Source organism: Ischnura elegans, chromosome 6 (assembly GCF_921293095.1).
Source record: "Ischnura elegans chromosome 6, ioIscEleg1.1, whole genome shotgun sequence".
In the NCBI taxonomy this organism is placed as follows: Eukaryota; Metazoa; Arthropoda; class Insecta; order Odonata; family Coenagrionidae; genus Ischnura; species Ischnura elegans.
This window is the reverse complement of record NC_060251.1, coordinates 91,545,236-91,565,746: the sequence shown is the minus strand read 5'-3', so window position 1 is coordinate 91,565,746 and position 20,511 is coordinate 91,545,236. Positions and strand designations below refer to the sequence as shown.

General features: G+C 40.2%; 1 protein-coding gene across 2 annotated transcripts in view; it reads left to right on the top strand.

Annotated features, from left to right (window-relative positions):
• LOC124161163 (RISC-loading complex subunit tarbp2-like) overlaps positions 1 to 20,511 on the top strand; it is a 59,800-nt gene that overhangs the window by 25,139 nt on the left and 14,150 nt on the right. For both annotated transcript variants that reach the window (XM_046537396.1, XM_046537395.1), the window contains exons 5-6: positions 376 to 503; positions 5,978 to 6,142. In XM_046537396.1, coding sequence (XP_046393352.1) covers positions 376 to 503; positions 5,978 to 6,142 — 293 coding nt within the window. The remainder of the gene's footprint in view (positions 1 to 375; positions 504 to 5,977; positions 6,143 to 20,511) is intronic.

The following is a 20,511-nucleotide window of genomic DNA, read 5'->3' as shown; positions in this document are numbered from 1 at the left end:
TGGATTAATTGATACTTTGTTCAGACTGTACTAATAATGAAAACTTGGTAATAAGGTTGTTTGCATTAATGTATCATATCGTTCGTTTCATATTTCTTTAGCTACTCTTCGGCATTGTGCTCTGTGATGGCATAATTGGGAATGTCAGTGACCAAATCTTGCTATGTATTTTGTTCTAAACAGGTGAAAAATCTTGTGTGTGCCACCAATTAATTTTTATGCACAGAAATGCTTTTTGGGAAGAGGTGTGGTTCATGAGAGGGTGATTGGGGCCATGATGTATATTTGCTGTGCAGAGGTGTTTTGTGGAACGGATGTTTGTTATGATGATGATGTTTGAGTGTAAAAGTCATGGAATTATGATTTTGCTTCCAGGGAAGGCTCGCACAAAAAAGCAAGCCAAACAAATTTCTGCCAAGCTGATGATTGACAAGATAAGGGAACATCTGGCCATGGCCTCACCTTTGATCAGTGAGACGAGAACGGTGAAGCAAGCTGAGAAGGTTAGTGCATCCTTTTTACTGGTCTCCATACCTATTGTGCCACTCAATTAAATAGTTTAGATGACTCAAATTTATTAAATTTTTATCTGATACTCGGTTATCTAGTAAAGTATTCTAGCTATTCCATTTTATGTAGACTACAGAAGACTCTCGTTATTACGACATTCACGGGACTGAAAAAGCAGAGGTTCGTAATAACGAAGTTCGTATGAATGTTTCTTTTAGGAATCATCGAATAAAAAGAAACATACTTTGTCAAAATTTCTTGTCTCTTCAATCTCCTAAACTTATAATCTTCAGAGTCAAGTGTGTAATGTACGCGATTAAATTATGCACAAGTCCTCGATATACGAAGAAGATGCGTTCCGAGACCTTGCTCTTTAAGTTGATAAACCTATACAAGGCATCGAGAGATCTTGCAGAATGCAACACTGCATCACAATCGTGCGTTAACTCACGATTGTGACTAACTGATCTAGCTTGCAATGTAGCCGGTGCCGAAAAAATTCGCTTTGTGCGGGAAGAAAGAACGGGCGAAGCGCTGAACAGTTCCTGACTTCAAACCAGATTAAATGATACTTTGTTCAGCCCAAAGTGCGAGTTCCTGTACATCATGTCGTGTCGCATCGGCAAACTCCATAGGCACCAAATTTTAAATTTTGGGCACTCTTGAATTTTTTTAAACGTCATATCTCTGAAAGTTCGTAAATCCAATGTGCGTAGGAAGAGGACTAACTGGACGTCCAATTTGCGAGCATTAATGAGTGGGTCACCATAATTCCACAGGAATGAAGCTTAGTATCTGATGTTGCGTGCATACTGAAGTACATATCTCCTACTGAATGAAGTACCATAATTGACGCTCTTGGGCACAATGCACAAGGAGAATTTAAATGTAGTGCAATGATGATAAAGTAGCGTAGTCTATTTCCACCTAAATGCCGTTGCCTACTACTAGTGGAACTTCGTAATAAAGTTCATTTTGTAATTGCCAGGACCGGATCAGATTCGTATTTTCAAAATAATGAAGATTTCTTATTAATTTTTATTTTACATTAGATTGGGTAGGCCTTTTCGTCGGGACCAACGACTTGCTTCGTAATAACAAGAACTTTGTAATAACGATGTTCATATTAACGAGAGTCTACTGTACAACATGGATCAATATGAGAATAGCGTGGCAAGTCCCATCCCAAGTTCGACTTCCCTCTCCGCTTCTCTACGAGGCCTACTTTATTTCATTCCAGCGATTAATCCTAATCTCTTTCTTCCCCTTTCTTGCTTGTCTAACACTCTCCCCTAATCTAACGCTGTTTTCAACATCCCCTCCCCACTCAGTACTCCCTACATCCACCCCTTCCATCTCCTCCGTATCTTAAGCTTTCTCTCCTCACCCCCATGTCCAGCACTTTGTGGTCAATCTTCGTCAGCATCATCGTCTCAGTTCTCCCCTGAACCCAAATCCCTCAGGTCTTTTCCTTTCCTCCTTCCCAAGTGTAGACCATGCTTTGGCTCTGAATTGTGCTGTGCTCCCTTCGCTAGACTTTTCTTTTTACTCATACGTAATGATTCTCTCTTTCCTGTTCATGAATGTTTCCTTCGCTATGGCACTTGCTAAAAATGAAAAATAAATGGAGAATGTATTCTATCCCTGTGGCGGGATGACTACCCGAGTAGGGGAACATTGAAATTAAGCATTGCCTTTGCAAACATACTTGGGAGCTTGAAATGGCATTCTTTAATTCTTTCACTCCAAATCATGTCTGTATGTGTGATTGAGTTGTGTGCAATAGCTATTCACGGTTATTCACTTCCATTCCCCACTTCGTATTGCGGGGGTGTATTGTTGCACTAGAAGTATATTTTGCTGTACAGTCAAATTAAAAGAAATACCGTATAAGTGCGTGTAAGAGGCGCACCTTTTTTCCCAGAAATTGCAGCCGAAAATGAGGGTGTGCCTCTTACACAAACTTCTTATCTTCCCCCCCTCCCCTTCACCGGTCGCAAGTCCAAGGGGAACTGAGTGGCCTTGGTTTTCAGTGTGAGTCAGTCATCTGAAACCCTAGGTCAAAAACAAGCGGCAGGCAGGGGAGTTACTCCCTTAGTGACGTATTTTTAAAATGCTCCTGTTTGAATTTCTTGTAAGCATTGCGCCGTCACGTCGGTACCCCAGAGGTGAACATGGAAGATCGCGCAGGGTTTTTCGCTCCGGAGGGCTCGCAAAATTTACTGCCACGAGTGGGCATCCCACGGCATTTATACTGCACATAGTAATCGCTTATCAAACGTAGAGAAATGCATAGTGTTGAAGGACATACCATTACGCTGAGCACATGATTTTTCAAAAATCATCTGCAGACGCTAATATGAGGATTATTGCAACTGAAAATTATATTGGTATCAAAACCTGCGCTTTAAAAAATTCAAACGAGTGTGTTCATTGTTGGACTAAATTGTGGATGGAAGAAATCAGGAATGCTTATAAGTGAGGAGCGCGGAAGGAGAGGTCCAGGGGAAGGAGCGCGATCCCTCCGTCTTCGAAGCAAGCAACGAAATACGGAGGGGAAGGAGCGCGCGTGCTCCCTCCCCTCCGTATTTCAAGCTACGAGGCTATGAGCGAAGGAGCACGGGAAGAACACGTCCGATCTTGCATGTGACGTCGTTGTATTCAAAGCAAAGGGGCGAAGGCCCAGCAATGTGATATTCGCAGTTTGCGTTGCCTTAAGTTTCCAGTCCATCTCGTCTTGTTTGAATGCGCTTATGCTACGCTTGTTTCTTCCGAAATTGTCCTGTTGGGACTATTTTGAATATTAGTAGCCTTGTTGTAACTATAAATCTTTGTGTCAAACAATTAGAGCTTAAAAAACTTAAATTCTGTCAGATATGCATCGCGTTAGATCTCTTTCTTTTTTTCAACCTCGTGAGTGTCATTCAATTATTGAAAGCTATCGAGATATCTTCGGGCTCAGTAGATGACTCACCTAGCATTTGGCCTCCATAAACTGGGAGATCGATCAAGGTCAGTTAGTGAGATGGGGTAGGGATGAAACACGTTTCCATTGTTCCCCTGTAACTTGATGTTTACCTATTTTCCTGTGGGGTCTCGGAAAGGAAGAAAAACGGCAGAGGCATTGGCTGATGGGGGGCCGAATGTGACTCCACTAAATCTACGACGTGGTTATTATCCTACGGCGCTGAGATTGCCCCGATTGTTGTATAAGCTCTTGGGAAGGTTCATACTATGTGCCTGTCGTGTATTGCCTTAAAATTTTCACGGCTGCAATTCTATTGCAGTACTCCTGCGAGAGCATTTAAACTAAATTGTTCGTGAATAGGACAAGCATCGTAGAGCAACGGCGTATGCGAAGAGAGGATCGGAACTCTTTCTACTCTCTCTTATGCCGCTATTACCGCCTCAGTTATCAAAATTTCGTCTTTCAATAAATATTCAAAAAGGTCAGTAGGTGAGAAAATTGTTCGTGAATAGGACAAGCATCGTAGAGCAACGGCGTATGCGAAGAGAGGATCGGAACTCTTTCTACTCTCTCTTATGCCGCTATTACCGCCTCAGTTATCAAAATTTCGTCTTTCAATTAATATTGAAAGAGGAAAATTCGATAACTGTCGAAATTCCAGGTGTACTGTACTGGAATTTCGACAGTTATCGAATATACGTCTGCAACACCGCGGGATAGTATAAAAAAAATGCCGCAAAATTTTTTTCTTCATAGCTTTGATGCTGAAAATAGGGGTGCGCCTCTTACACACGCTTATACGGTATAACTGTGGCAATCCATGTTAGCTCAACCTCTCATCTGGGCTCACTCAGATTCCTTCCTAGTATGGCTCGTTTGGTACCTTTATAAGCAATTAAAAATGCACCAATTGCCTGAATTTTAGCATTAGTAGTAAGATAGTTTAAGGAATATCTACAGATAAACGGCTATTGCTCAGTCTCACCTTGTATATCGATGTATAAAAAACTGCAAACACTGACTGACTCATTGTCAAAAAAGATGATCACATCGGCAATATCTTGGGAGGTTTCATATGTTCAGAGGATCGTATTATGAAGCTGACGAGTAGGAAAGAATGAAAAATATTTTGAAGGAGTGACCTTTTTGTACCTGAAAAAATTTCAGTGTGCATAACGCGTTTCACATTTTGTTATGCGATTATATCCTTCATTATAAATTTTCTATGATTTTTTGCGCTGATAAGCCTGTCTTGTATAGCTGCTATTGCACCATCAGTTTCAATCAGGTATTTGACTGTAAGGTGTCCATACATTTTTGATGAAGGAAGATGTAGAAAACATTCCATACAGCTGTTTCCTCCATCATCCACTCTCCTCCTCTCCTGCTATTTTTACACTCGCTGTTTACCATGCAATGGTGAGCATTTGTCATTATATTTCTTTATGGACTTATGGAGAGTGCTTGTTTCATATTATAGAAGAAGTACAATACACTCCCGATTATCCGGACTAATGATGGGGAGATACGACACGAATCATCGAAAAACGCGGATTATCCAAACTTTCTCTCAAATGTCTTGCAATGTTCATAATTTACGTAAAACAAACAATATTTTATTATTTATGCAGTTATTCTGTTATTTAAGAGTGCTTCCCGGACTCATTGAAAGCTTTCTTCGCCAGTTCGCGGTCTTTTTATCGGCGACAATATGCTTTTACTCGTATAATTAATGCTCCATGTAAGGCCTGGTTTCGAAAACCACACATCCGTGGCTGTGTGATAACGGATACTGAAAAGTGGTTTGCACAAATGCTTCAAAACCATTGCGTGACGTCGGAAACTACACTGTCAGGCTCCATGCCACGTAGTCGCGTCTCGCACAAGTTGCCCGCGTTGCAACTGCTGCGGGACATGTGTCCGTGATCATGGAGCGCGGTCATACTCTGTGAGGCTTGGAAAACAGGAACACGGTGCTCCCGTGAATGCAGCTTGAGTCTGATTGCTTCCGTTTTACGAAGGGAAATAATGACTGCAGTGTATCCTAGTACATATTATAATGGAGTGATTCTGGTGATTTTATGTTCAGTTTTATTTTTTTATAAAGATCGCAGAAGAATTGAGCGAGAGTGAAAACATGTACGGATAATCCGGAACCCGGATAAACCGTAGCCGGATAATCGGGAGTCTGCTGACGTAATTTCTAAGTTTTTCAATGTGTTTATTGTGAAGATTAATGTTAATTCTCTCCTGCCTCTTCCTCGTTTTATGTACGTTTCTTATGTACGTTATGTACCTTGCAATTGGAGAGTTTGGGTGACGTGCTTTCATATCTGTCCACATTTTTCTTGCTATTCTATTCAAGTCATGTTATTCTGTTATGCTATTTATTCAGTTGTGCTGTTGGAATGAGTGTGAACCTGATGTTTTATTCCTCAGTGACTTTCTGGACGATGGTCTTTTCCTTGGTTATCATTACTTTTATTTTTATTATGGCAGGTGAAATTTGAGGAGAAAAATTATCAGGCTGCCATTGATGGCTACTGCTCCATCAAGGATAAAGATGGTGGGAGTTCAGCTGGCAAGAATGTGAGCCAAACGCTCAGCACGTCTCACCTGATGCTGCAAGAACTCTACGGTCCTCAGCTGTCAATTTTGAGAGGTGTAAGTGTGTGTGTACATAGTTGGCTCGATGGGGTATATTTTGCGGTCGAGCGTTGCTCTGCAGGTCAGGGCAGTTGGGTTAATGGTTTGGTTTTGGATAGTGATAAATAAAAACTCTTGATGAGGACTGTACATGCTTTGAAGTGATGCATTAGAACCTGAAAAACACCTCCCAATAAATCATTCCATCTCCGTAAGCTATACTTGATGAGGACTGTGCATTAGGGTAGGCCGAAAAAAGGTTTTTTTTCCTGATCAAATTTGCCCTATGCGGGAAAGTTGCGAAAAGATATAAGGATCTCGCAAACAAATTTTTTTTCAAATCGGATAATATTAACCACTGCCACCCGAGCTCTAAAGTTTAACCCTTTCGCGCCGAATCCCGCACCTGTGCGGCGAGGATTTTTTTTCCTCAACTACGAATGCCACACCAGTGCGTCCTGAATGTTCTTACCCTAACCAACGAATGCCGCGCCTGTGCGGCACAGGTCGAAAAAAGTGACCGTGGCGGACACAATAGACCCACGGACGCGGTCGCCCCTTGTGATCCGCCTTAGCGCGAGCCCAGTCCCTTCTTCGGCCGCTCAGGTCGACCCTTTCCTATCCTCTCCACGCGGTCAACTACTGTTATTTGCAGTGTGTTTTCCAAAAAAATATTTGTTGCGTACTTTTGAAATTCAATGCTAGAAATGAATTCATCTTTTTTTGCTGACCACATGGAAATTTCAAACAAAATTCTAACGTTAATCTCAACGGAGTTATAGAACTACAAGTAATTACATTAAATCCGTCTAAATCAACGTTAGAACTTAGTTTAAAATTTCTGCACGCTCAGAAACAAAACACAAAATTCATTTTGAATGTAAAAAAATCGGTGCGAGCAACAAATATTTTCATATATTTTGCATTAACATTTTAGCCAGTTGACCGCGAACTCGTGCTAGGAAGGGGCTTTTAATCCTTCTAGGGTCTGGGACAGAGGCAGAGGAAAGGGATCGGTGCCCTCTGAGTTGGGTCCAAAAAAGGTTAGGGAGGTACCCTCTGCCTTTAGTCGACGCGGAAAGGCTTCGTACAGAGGAGTAAAGAAAACTTTCAAGAGACTCGTATTGAGGAAGAATTTCCTTCAACGAAGGTCCGGCGCGAAAGGGTTAAAATTTTGTGAAAAATCAGGCTGATTTCAGAATAAAACGGCTATGAAGACGAATTTAATGAAAATATGGGATAATGGATAATATCAAAGAGTGGATACATGTTTATAGTTTATAAAAATGAAATTTGAAGTTTATTTGACAAAATATACGGTTCAAACAATGTCTATGAGTTAACAACAAAATTGTAGTATAGACCACCCGCACAACAAAACTCATTTTTGCATACGTTTCTAAAATTCCATTTTGGGGGCTAAATCGCAGTTAAAATGATATTTATTTCGATTGAATTTAAGTTTTTAGCAAGTCTTCATATGGTAGTTAATAATCCCACAAAAAGTAAAAATAAGGTGAATTATTTTAAATTATCATCAATCATAATGACGAATTACGTACCTGTGGAGCTATTTAAAACAAGAAATTCAACCTTTCAACAAAGGAAAAAAAACCTTTTTTCGGCCCACCCTACTGTGTATGCGTGAATTTTTGCAAACCACGAGAACAAGATGGAGTGAAGTTTACTTGGTCTTGTGAACTTTACTTGCTTTTTCCGAAATACATGTTTTGGCTCTTTTTCATGCTAAATGTCGACCTATCCCAGAGAAAAATCCTATTAGCATGAATTTTTTGAGATGGTTTTGTAGGAAATACAATTACATGCAATTAAAAAGGTAACGTGCTCCGGGGTAACTGGGGCATGGGTCGATAAATTGCATATTTATGGGAATGTTAAGTTTATCTGGTTGGCAATCGTACTTCTCCTTCTTTTGTTCTTTGAGCAACATCTTACCTCATTTCGAGCCATTTAGTGAATTTGGGTTACTGTGGAATTTTAATGTAACATAATATAGCTGTCGGGGTTATGGCAATCATTGAAAAAGTCGTCATAATTACAATTAATATCGGTAGTTCTCATAGGATCGCCTTCCTGAACTCTTTTCACATTTAAAATCAAGAAAATGAGCGCTACATTGAAAAACTATACCATGTGAATAAAAATCGCAATTTTTCATAGATTTCCCGAAGACGATTCCATGATTACGGCGTCTATCTCCCGTGATTTATCCTATATACAGTAAAACCCCTCTTTTACACTTTTGAGGGGGACAAGGGAAAAAAGTGTAAATCGCGGGAAAGTGTAAAATCGAGGTTAGGCACAATTTAATGAAAAATAACCCCTTATATATAGTTAAATGTTCTATTTTTCATATGAATCATGTTCTAAATGAATAGTAAGTACAAAACCTTAAATTATGATAACAAAAAATTCTTTATTAGTACTGAATTCTCAGTGAGGTAGATCATACAAAACATCAGTCTTCTGAAAGAGATCCTTTAACACAGGACGATAAATAAGTAAATACTGATAAATACGGATAAACATTTTCCATTAGCTCCATAAACATAAAAGAATCTTCTAAAGTAAAAATATTTTAACCTTTGGACAAACTAAACAAAAATATTTGACTTAAAATCCATTTAACATTTAATTAAAAACAATATGTATCAACTTAAACTCTCCTAAGTCTTCTCAAAATTTAAAGCAATTAAATATATATCACAGAATTTATTAAACATTCTGGGGTGAATTAAGTGATGAAAAAAGAAGCACCATTACAATATGTTCTTTTAACTAGCCTTCTTCTGGAAATATTCCATTATCTTTGTTTGCTTAGTCATTTTATTAGTGCAAATTATTTCTACTCTTTTTTTCTATTACGTCCAACAGCTCTAATTCTTTCTCATTTCCTGCAACAGTTGATAAATGTTGCCTCAGTGCACTGACAGCAGACATAGCATTGATTGTGCTTTCTTTTGGCATTTCTGTATCATCATCATCCTCCTCACTTGCTGTCTCATCACTGTCATGCACGTCAATAGCTTCATCAATAGTAAGTGACTTACATGTTGATAACATCTCATCCACTCCCACAAAGTCTGAAAAACTTATTTCATCTCCAAATAATGACAACTGATCATCGGCTCCCAATGCTATATTACCACCTCTCCCTTCTTCTAATGATTCTTCATAGTCCTGTTCAAAGTTGCAGTCTTCTGAAAAACTAAATCCTGCTTTTTTAAAACAATTTGCAATTGTGCCCTCATCAACTTCTTTCCATGCTCGTGCTACGTAGTGTAGTGCATCTAAAACAGATACTTTGAAGTTCTTAGGGTCCCTCCCACTATCTATAAGATTAATTGCTTTTCTCACTAGAATCCTGCGGTAGTTGGATTTGAATACATGGATTATCCCTAAATCTAATGGCTGTAATTGGCTGGTACAATTTGGTGGGAAGAACACCAGTTTTATATTCCTCAAATTCATATTTTTTGGGTGGGCTGGGCATTGGTCTAAAAATACTACAATTTTTCGGTTTTGTCCACCCATCTTGGCATCTAGAGCCTGCATTTGTTCCTGAAATAAATGTGACGTCATCCAAGCTTTGGTATTAGCGGCATAAGTTGTGGGATATGTCTTGATATTTTTAAAACATCTGGGATTTTTGGATTTTCCAATGACAAATGGCCTCAACTTTTCACTACCATTAGCATTAGCGCCAAACAATACTGTTAAACGAGCTTTGCTATGCTTTCCACCATGGCAAGATTCACCTCTAAACTCTAAAGTCTTATGGGGAAGTGTATTGAAAAAAAGGCCTGTCTCATCTAAATTGAAAATGTCTTTTGGAGCATACCCTTCTGTATGCTCACTTAAACAATGTTCCTTCCACTGTGCCACTGTTTGGGGATCAACACTATTGGACTCACCACAAATTGTTTTGTATACAACATTATGCCTAGTCTTAAACCTGCTTAACCATCCGTTTGAAGCCTTGAAGTCTTCAATTCCCAGCCTCATTGCCACATGTTGCGCTTTTTCCTTCAGAATAACTCCGCTGATGGGTATGTTAGAGGACCTGGTGCACTGAAACCATTCTTTTAAAATTTCTTCTAGTCTATCATATTTCGAGTACTTCACATATTTTCGCCTCTTTGCACTGGGTCCGCATTCCACTGCACTGGTTTCTATGTTTTTGCGAGTTTTAACAACAGTGTTTAATGTGGACACTGGAATCCCAAGTTCTTTGGCAAGGGAAACGCGTGAACCTACATGCGAGTCAACTCCTCCCAAAATTCTTATTTTATCTTCTATTGAAAAAGTTTTCCTCTCTCGTTTCTGGGCCATTCCGTATTTGATTCGCGTTTATAGATGCTGTCACAAAAAGAAGCAGGGAAAAAGAGATTACGCTTAAAACAACTTATAAATTAATCGTCAATATTATCGTCAAAAAGCGTCAAACCAATCTTAGGATTGTTGACTAATGATGATGAAAATTAATCGAAGAACTTGGTAATAATGTACGCGAAGGAGAACACCCAGTGCGTGGATCATCACGAGAACGACCACGAATATAAACATAGCGTCTATATTCGTAACTACGATGCTTACAAGTGAAGTGGAAAACCTACAATACTTACCACCAACAAATGGAATGAAATTAAAACTTCGCAAACAACCTGTCTTAGGAAATCCCGCGAGTGGTCAGAAACAAATGATGAAGGAATTATTCTAGAAGTTCAAAGAGGCCGTATTAATGATAATGGCGCTAGTGACAGGTATGCCAAAAAAGGCGAGGAGGTTGTAAATACAACTTCTTTTCCTATATTTACAACCTTCTTGCAAAAAGTTTATCCCTACCTCCAATCGCTAACTCTCTTTCTTCTTGATTACGGTGCGCTATCCGCCATGTTCCCTTTGGCGTAAATAGCGGGTCATTTGAAATTTCGTTAGCGTAAATGCGGGGAAGACTTAACATTGTAGAGATACTTAAATCATCGGGACTTGACGAAAATGTCGTAAATTGCGGGAAAACGTATATTGCGGGGGCGTAAAAGCGAGGTTCTACTGTATATTAACAGAACGAGGACGAGTGAAGCTCAGACAAGCGAAGACAAGTCATTTCCTTTCTCACAGCATACTCGTAGAATATAACAACAACCCGGAGTAAGTCAACTGGTTTTTTAAGCATCATAAAAATTGGGAAAACTTATATTGACTTTAAAATTACGGCAACAGCCGTAGACATTCGCTTCTGGAATGATACCATATCGATAGTAAAATCGATCGATATATCGATTGATGACACGCAAGATTATTAGATTGCGACGTAATTACAAGAAAATTTTATATTAAACAGTAGAAATTTACTTTCAAAATTTGTCTAATGTCGTCTGCTTTCTTTCCGAAATCAAGTGTTTTTAAGCTGAGCTTCGCGTGGAGATCCAGAGGATCGTCTGCTCCCGCAACAGTAGTCAAGTAAATACGCACGACGTCGAGTGTATGGAGCAGTACTGCTTTAGATAATGTGGGAATCGTCTAAGACCGTTAAGACTCATTTCTTCATCATGATAACTCGTGCAATAGCAACAATAGGGTGGTTTCCTATTATTTTTTTATTGCCTAAATCGAAAGATTATTACTCCTGGAGTACGTATTTCACGCTTTTAGATTTTTAAATGACGATATCTATTTTTCGCGATCAAATGAAAAGTGAAAAATTTCAAGCGCGCGAAAACGCGACGCGTAAGTAGGAATGAAGGGAAAAAGTCCGTACGACGCATTTCTGGTTCCCCCTCCCGCCTGGTAGGTGACCTTGATCGAGGCTCTGAGCACTGATAGGACGCAGGATGCTAACGGGTAGCTGAGTACCTTCCTGTCTGGTAGCGCATGGCTTAAAAAAGGTTTATTAATACCTTATCAAGCGAAGAAAACTTTCCGACCTTAGCCAGTTTTAATAGGTGATTATTAAGACATGTTTCCCTGAGCTCTGTGACTCATGCATGCATTGGTAGCCTCTGACGATGCATAACTCCTATCCTCTCGTGTAGAAACTAGGTCCCTGTGACGTCACGTGGAGTGGAATCGCATGGGCGCCAATCTGGCCTTTTTCAAATGAGAATAAAATTTGACCCTTGCCATTCGTCTAAACCGGTATTTCAAAAACCAAATAATTTGTGTATTATGAATACACTAATGGTGGGTAACGAATCGCCATCAATGCCTTTTGTTTTCTTTGATGAAGGAAACTACCCTATTGCCCACTCACGAACTTTGTGCGCAGAAGTGGGCACTCCCAAGCGCTCAAAAGGCAACAGAAGGCGAGGAGCTTGGGGTGGGGAAAGTTGGGGCTTCGTATTGGCTGTAGTTTTTCATAGTCAGGCATTCCCGAAAAATGGCCGCATTTTATTATTCAGCACATCACAAGAATTCAGAAATGCATTTGGATAAATTACGGTCGAAGAAAGAGATGTGGAACGAATGGAAGAATGTTAATGGCTAATAATAATAAATTAAATCATGAATTTAGACTTTTGCGACCCTTAAGAAGATACTAGAGAACGAATTGCGGGTTGCGTCACGGCAAGCAATTGAGCGTACTAACCAGGAAAGCGCAATTTTTTCAAACATACTAACCAAATGCTTTTACCTGTATTTTGTTCGGATGGTACCGGGACCGAGGGAAATCCCTGTACTAAGGAGGAAAACGTACTAAGGAGGAACGTACTAACCAAGTTCCACTGTATTTGGTTTTAGAAATCCCAGTTTAGACCACTGTTAATGGTCACTTTTAACCTCATTTGAAAAAGGCCAGATTGGCAGCCATGCGATGCCACTCCACATGACATCACTAGATGCTATACGAGTAGGTAGGAGTTTTACGTCATCTGAGATTACCAATGCATGCATGAGGCACAGAGCTCAGGGAAACATCTTAATAATAACCTATTAAAACTGCGTAAGGTCGGAAAGTTTCCTTCGTTTGATAGGGAATTTATAATCCTTATTTAAACCAAGCGCTACTTGCTAGCAGGGTACTCTACGCTACCGCCATGCTTGGCAGCAAGCAGCCTGCATCGTAGCAGCGGTCATAGCCTCGTACCCAGGTGGCCTCACACAGCAACAGCTAGATGTTGCACAGGCTTTTCCCATCAGCCATAATTAACCATCGCATTTTCGTGCGCTTGAAATTTTTCACTTTTCATTTAATCTCAAAAAATAGATATCGTCATTTAAACATCTAAAAGTGTGAAATATGTACACCCATGCCTCGTATAACGCAAGGGATGCGTTCCTTGGGGTCTTTGCGCTATACAAATTTGCGTTATATGAGAGCGTTTTAACATAGGGAAGATAGGATGCGTTCCTGGTAGCAGTGGTGTTGGGTATTGAATTTCCTCTAAACCAGATATATTCATGTTAATAGCCTTAAAAAACGTTATTCATATAAACTGTTTAAAGTTTAAAATGTCTTTAAAGTAGAGATGGGTCGAATAGCAGATTTCTCGAATTCGAATATCGAATTCGAATATTAAATCATTGCTCGAATATTCGAATACCTCGAATTTCGAATACCTCGAATTTCGAATACCTCGAATACTAAATGATGAATGCTGGAATGTTTGACTCGGTTGCCTATGCAGCAGGCAACACAAGATTTTGGGGAGTAATTTTGATTTCCTTTAAATGATTCGAACAGGAATTTAGCTGATTAATGAATATTTTAATTTTATGGAAACAATTGGGCATATCATTAATTCAACTAACATCGCTTTACCCCCACTTCTGCTGCCAAGTGCTAGCTGACAATCTGAGGCATTTTGCAAAATACAAGCTCTATTCTACCGGATTTTCTTCAATTATTTTCAGTCCATCTTTGGGAGTTCTCACGAGATAAGAAGATGAATTGGAATTGCTATCAGGGAGAAACCAAATATTCTGAGAAAATATAAAAAAATTTGTCTGGGACTGTAACAATTAAGATTTATAGCACCACTCATTAATTGTAACTTGATATATGTTTTCGGAAAAAAATACCGCATCAACTTCCGAGAAGCTCTGCTGCTCTTATCGAGTTTCGCCAGAATGCTAAGTCTCCGTCGTATTTTGACATTTATTTCTTTGCGTAAAATGCTTAAATAAACTCAGAAATACGTCGTGTTTGGTCTTATTCTTTTTGAAATTACGCGCACAATACTAATATTTCAATTCAATAAAGGTGTAACATCAATTGACGAAAGTCATTCTTAGACACCTTTTGTGCTAATAGATGACTCATGCAGCGGTTGACCTCCACAGAAATGGGGAACTTCGAAGCTGGTAGGAAAAAAAAGGTCAGTGGGGGAGAAAAGGGAGAGCCGGAAACACGTTTCTATTGTTCTCGTGTAACTTGGTATTTTTTCGAAGCTAAGGTCTTCGTAATATGATCCCTGCGCGAGCTGTGACTTTTTTTTTTATTTCGAAGAAGAGGAAAGCCTCAGAGGGGGGGGGGGGCTAGTGCTGAATGGAGAGGGATACCGGATCTTGGGAAATGCGCTAATGTAAGTATCCCACGGTACTCGCACAGCAGTTGACCTCCAGAAATGGGGAACTTCGAAGCAGGTAGCCAGAAAAAGGTCAGTAGGTGAGAAAAGGAGGGAGGGCGTGAAACACGTTTTTATTGTTCTCGTAACTCGATATTTTTTTCGAAGCAGGGGTCTTCATAATGCGATCCCTGCGCGAGCTGGGACCTTTTGTTTGATTTCGGAGAAGAGGAAAGCGTCAGAGTGGGTGAGGCGAGTGCTGAATGGAGGGGGATAGCGGATCGTGGGAAATGCTCTAAGGTTGCTATCCCACGGCACTGAGGTTCTCCTGGTGGGGGGAATCGGGGATTTTCGGATTTTTTCACCCGACCATTTTCGGTTCCCCTCTTCGAACTCTTTTCACCGCTAAAATCCACGAATTTGATGTAATTCGTCAACTTGCGTAAAACGGCGCTGCGAGCACTAAATGACTAGTTCTCTACATTTTTCCGAGTCAACTACCAACGACGTGCGTGCGACAGTGTATGACGCGAAATTCAAAGTATTCGAGGTATTCGAGGCGGTACTTTTCGCATAACTATTCGAAACCTCGATTATCGAATACTTTCTAATATTCGAGGTATTCGAGTATTCGCGGATACTATTCGCACATCTCTACTTTAAAGATAGTGGGCACGCATTCAAAGACTTTTATACTCGTAAAAAAAAATTTGCACGTGCTTTTGAAATTCCCTCCTGTTGTGCGTGTGGTCTACCATTTGCTATCTCAGGGGTTCGTAATGCATTGTAGGCAGTTGACGAATTTTCAATTCAGCCTAAAAACAATTATTGTGTCACCCAGGCCCCTTTGTCGCTCATCCAAATAACAGGCTAGTGCTAATTTGAATACCATTTCATTGCTCGCAGAGTTTGTGAATGATAAATCATTTTAATTTGAAGTCCTCCACGGCATTAGCAGATATGTGAAACAGTCTTAATGCCTTGAAACCTGACCCAGTTTTCCTTCCCTGATAATGAATGAACGAGATTGCATTCTTTCCCAAAACAATATTGTCTCGTCAACACTAGTTGAGGGGGAAAGGAACCAATTTCAATCACTGCTTGGAGTTCATCAGAAAATGTTGCGGTGACTGCACTATCAACACTTTCAGATTCACCTGATATTGCCGCACTGAAAATACCTGCCGTTTAAAACTCTGGAACCAACCGGAGCTTTCACTAAATGTCTCGGAGCGATTACCACCCCTGTCTTTTTGTACAGATTCACGATGAACTTTCCGTAAGTGTTGACCGCTTGGTTGAAGTTGGTACGGCTGAGGTCACTGATGTTTAACTTTGTCTTTATTCAGAATAAAGCATCGTGAGTTTAAACTTCCACGCAATATCGCTTTGACACTCTCAATTTTCAAAGAAATTGACCTCTTTCAATTTCTCTTCTTGGTTTATGGTTTTTCTTGATAACTTCTTGGTTTTTCTATCCGCATTCCTATTTTTTGCCATTGTTCTCTTGGTTTTTACACTGTATGGCTCTATCGAAACAACTGCTGGGCAACTGCTGCACTGTATACTTGAGATGCAGAGTGCCTACTACTGCTGGGAGGGAATGAAGTCATTGTGTTTGAGACTCTGTAGCGGACCCTTTTATGTGTTTATGCTATTCATACGCAACTCAGCCACCGCTCCATTTCTCCCCCATGAATACCGAAACCTTGAAGGCTTTAGTGTAGACCCTCTGCCTGGAAGTCAATCGCCCGATAACCTATGACGGCAAAAATTACGTCTCAAACCGTATTTCCACTAGGTACACGCTTAATTAATGATCTAAATTAACTGCAGGCATCCCCCGAGTTACGTATGTCTCGACTTACGTAAATCCGTACTTACGTAAATCCGTACTTACGTAAGTGATAACCGTATTTCAAGTGATTACATCAATTTTTGAATGAAGAGCGCGATGAAGTAGATATTCGCTCTTATACCCAATGGCAGAAAAAATATCGAATAGTTATCGAGTTTTTTACGTGCTAAACAAAATAAAGTGACCCATTTTTTTTATCATTCCTCGAAGGAATTTTCATTTATTTCTGTAGAAAAATCGCTTATAAATCCCAGTTCACCAATCAACGTGAAAATTTGCAGTTCGAGCAATGGAAGTGGTTGCGCTCACTCCTGTAGGATACAGCTTGTTACACAGCATACGCACCCCAACTCCGACTTTCAAACATTAGAAATTGTATCCTTAAGTTTGGACATTTCCATCTGTGGAATTAAAAGATAATGAAGTACGAGCAGAAATCTTTATTGCGGAAAAGAATTAGTTGACACCCACGTGAAGGCATTGAAATTTTGAGTGTTAGCAATGAACGCTGCGAAAAAGTGAAGAAAAAGTTGACACACGATATTAATTGCGTACTTGTTTACATGTTTCTGACGACTGATTTACCGTGTTGTATTTTGCAAAGATTTTATTCAGCTGATTTTTCTCTTTCTCTCATATTGTGTGCCAATGTAAATGAATACTGCGTTATTGAAAGCTTTTCCCCACTAACTTTGTTGCAAGTTAATGACGGAGTAGGCTGAATTAAAGCTCACTTTTTATTAGCTTCGTGCATTTGAAATACTCTTCGATGTTTCCAGCGAAGTAATTATTCAAATGATTATATTTTCACATAATTTTATTGAGATATGAGAGAATGAAAGTATGTTTGTGTGCGTGAAAGATTGAGTGTATGTGCGTGTGGATGTGTCTAAGAATATAGTGATTTACTGGTATTTTTTTGTGTTATTTGCTCGTAATCCTTGAAACCCCTCGTGCATGTATTAACTGTGACAGTGAAACCACCGGATTCGTCAATGTACGTAATATATAAAAGGCAGAAGATATAATGATTAAAGGCAAGTAGACAATGCAAACTATGGGCCCTTAGATCGCCAGGGTTCCCACTCAACCGTGAAAACCTTAAAACCGTGAATTAGCCGTGAATTTCCTCTACCGTGAAAAAACCGGGAAATAGCCGTGAATTTCGTCTTAAAACCTGAAAAATATCTCAATCTTGATAATAATACCTTCCCAGAAATTTTCATCTTCGTTCGTAGCTAGCGCACTTCTATTCATTGTGGCGAGCATCGTCGCATGCGGTCGTATGGGTCAGAAAAGCGTGGGAACGAATGTTGCCTGAAGAAAAAAACATCTTTCCCCAGCGCAGGCCTTTTCTCTCCCCCTCCTGAAATATGACACCACTTCTCATCAGCTTGCTTACTTTCCTCAAATGGCTTGGTTTCCCCTCCCTCGGTCACTGCTTAGTCCCCCTTCCACCCAATTAGCCTTCCCACTGGCTGCAGCGACCACTTTCGAAACTAAATCTAGATGGTCATTGTGTCGAAAAATTTGAACGTTTATTCAACACCCTCAATCCTATGACTAGAAGACCACTAGCCTTGACAACCTGCCATGCGCTGTGGACACTACGCTCCCTGCGTTTGAACCGGGTGACAGCGAGCTTTCGGCGTGACGTTACTAATTCTCGCGCATTGCGGCCCTGAAAACGAGATAAGATTTCCGCTTATGGCAACACAGCATTACACGATTGTCGCATGCGTCGACCTGGAACTTGCCAGTTTTACGTCGCAACCGGAAAGTTTGTGTGGAGTTATTTACTGTCGGTGGGGATCCAGTTCCTCCGCTTTGTGCTATCTAAGGTAATGCTGTTTGTTTGTGACGTTAAAGCCTCAATGCCGTCGCGATATAAACTGCTACATAGTCTCACGAATACAAGGATCAAGAACTTTGCTATTTCCTTGATCCTTGTATTCGTGATATTATGGATTTCCACCAAGTTACGCCCTCTACGATTAATTATGCTACATAGTCGTTCCATTTTTCCCAGAGCAACGGTAAGAAGGGAACATGATTTGCCTCTGATTAGAGAGATCGATTCAGTTTTGGTTTCAGAGTATTACAATAGCAGAGAAAAGAAGTCATTACACTGCCGCTTTCAAAAGAAAGTTATACGGTGGAACCTCGATCTATCGTTCCCGCATTGATCGTTCGCCGTTTCTGGTCCCAAATAAAGTTCCTTATAGACAATTTAATTTTTTACCGCATCTATCGTTCCCTGAAGTATCGTTTCTCGCATTGATCGTTTGAAGATCGCGGTTCCGACGCAGAATTTTCCCGCATCCATCGTTTGACGAAAATGAGACGAAATAAATACAATGTGTCATTTATGGCTAATAACGACAAGCACGTAGTTGGAATCCTCTCTAAGAGATGGAACTACCATTGGGAGAAGCTCAGTGCCGTGGGAAAGTAACATTAGCGCATTTCCCAAGAACCCTTATCCCCCTCCATTCACCATTCGCCTCCCCCCTTCTGACGCTTTCCTCTTCTTCAAAATAAAAACAGGTCCCATCTCGCGCAGGGATCTTATTACGAAGACCTTAGCTTCGAAAAAAATATCGAGTTACACGAGAACAATAGAAACGTGTTTCGCGCTCCCCCCTCTTCTCACCAACTGACCTTTTTCAGCCTAAAGTTCCCAGTTTATGGAGGTCAACTGCTGCATGAATCACCTATTAGCCCAAAAGGTATCTAACAATGATATTCAGTAATTGCTATTATGCTTTTATTAGATTGAAATGTTAGTAATTTGCACGTTAAAAAAAAACGAGACCACACATGACGTATTTTAAGCAAGGAAATAGATGGAAAAATACGATGGTGATTTTTGGCGAAACGCGATATCCTCGTAGCTGAGCTTACGGCAGTTAATTCGGCATTTTGTTCCGAAAACATGATACCAGGTTGTTATCAGTTATCAATTTACGAGCTATACTACTACTAGTAGTCTCACTTGTCAGAGTTACTGACGAAGGGATATCTTCTCAGGATTTTTGTTTCTCCCTACTAACAATCCGAATTCATCTGATCATCTTGCTCTACGCTAATTAGAAAAGAATGGGCATCTTTAGGGTAAAAAATTTCATGGCGCAGTCATATGGTCACGCTTCGCCCTCTGCAGTGTGCTCTGGCGATACGTGAGTTCCGAACTTCACCTCGTACGAGTGGTTCCCTACTTTCCGGGGTGGCTGGACTTCGAACCACCGAGTGTTTTCCATGTGGGTTTAATAAAGTCATTTTCACTAGTTTAATTTTAGTCGTCTTCCGACCATGGCCCCTCCGAAGAAACTATTGAGAACTTTAAGAGATGGTCTGAAAATAATTGAACATGAAGAAAAGAATCCGGGCTAGATGCGCGTGAATATTGCAGAGCGCCTTGGGTTGTCCGCTAGCACATGACGGTAGGGGTGGGGGTAGAGTGAGCTACCTGGAGAAAACAAGTAGAGATATGAAGGCGAAGATCCAGGTGGGCGTGCCGCTGACGATTAACGCAACATTGTTCACGCTTTACACACTACCTCAATTGTATTAAAAATATATTCATTAGACAGGAACAATTCAAGTAATTGACTATTTTTGGCCTTCGTGATCCATCTCACAACCAGTCACTGCACCGGCGAATGCGGTTGTTTTAGGCACAACATGCACATTGCTCTCGTGAATACGTGTACTGGAAATGGTGTTTGATGGATAAGAATTTTTACATCTGACTGAAATCCATAATAGCAGTGTAAATGCCGAGTGGAGAGCAAACATTCAGAATTTTGAAAGAGACATGGGTCGAATCAACAATATGACGTATGTATCTTGATAAAGTACTACTATTCCTGTTATTATCTAAAATATTGTTTTGAAACCTTTAATGAATTTCTTAATTACTCGCCAAAATCCTGCGTTTCCTGGGACATAGGCAATCTAGCAAAAAAATTAAGCATTGATCGTTTTTCCGCATTCATTTT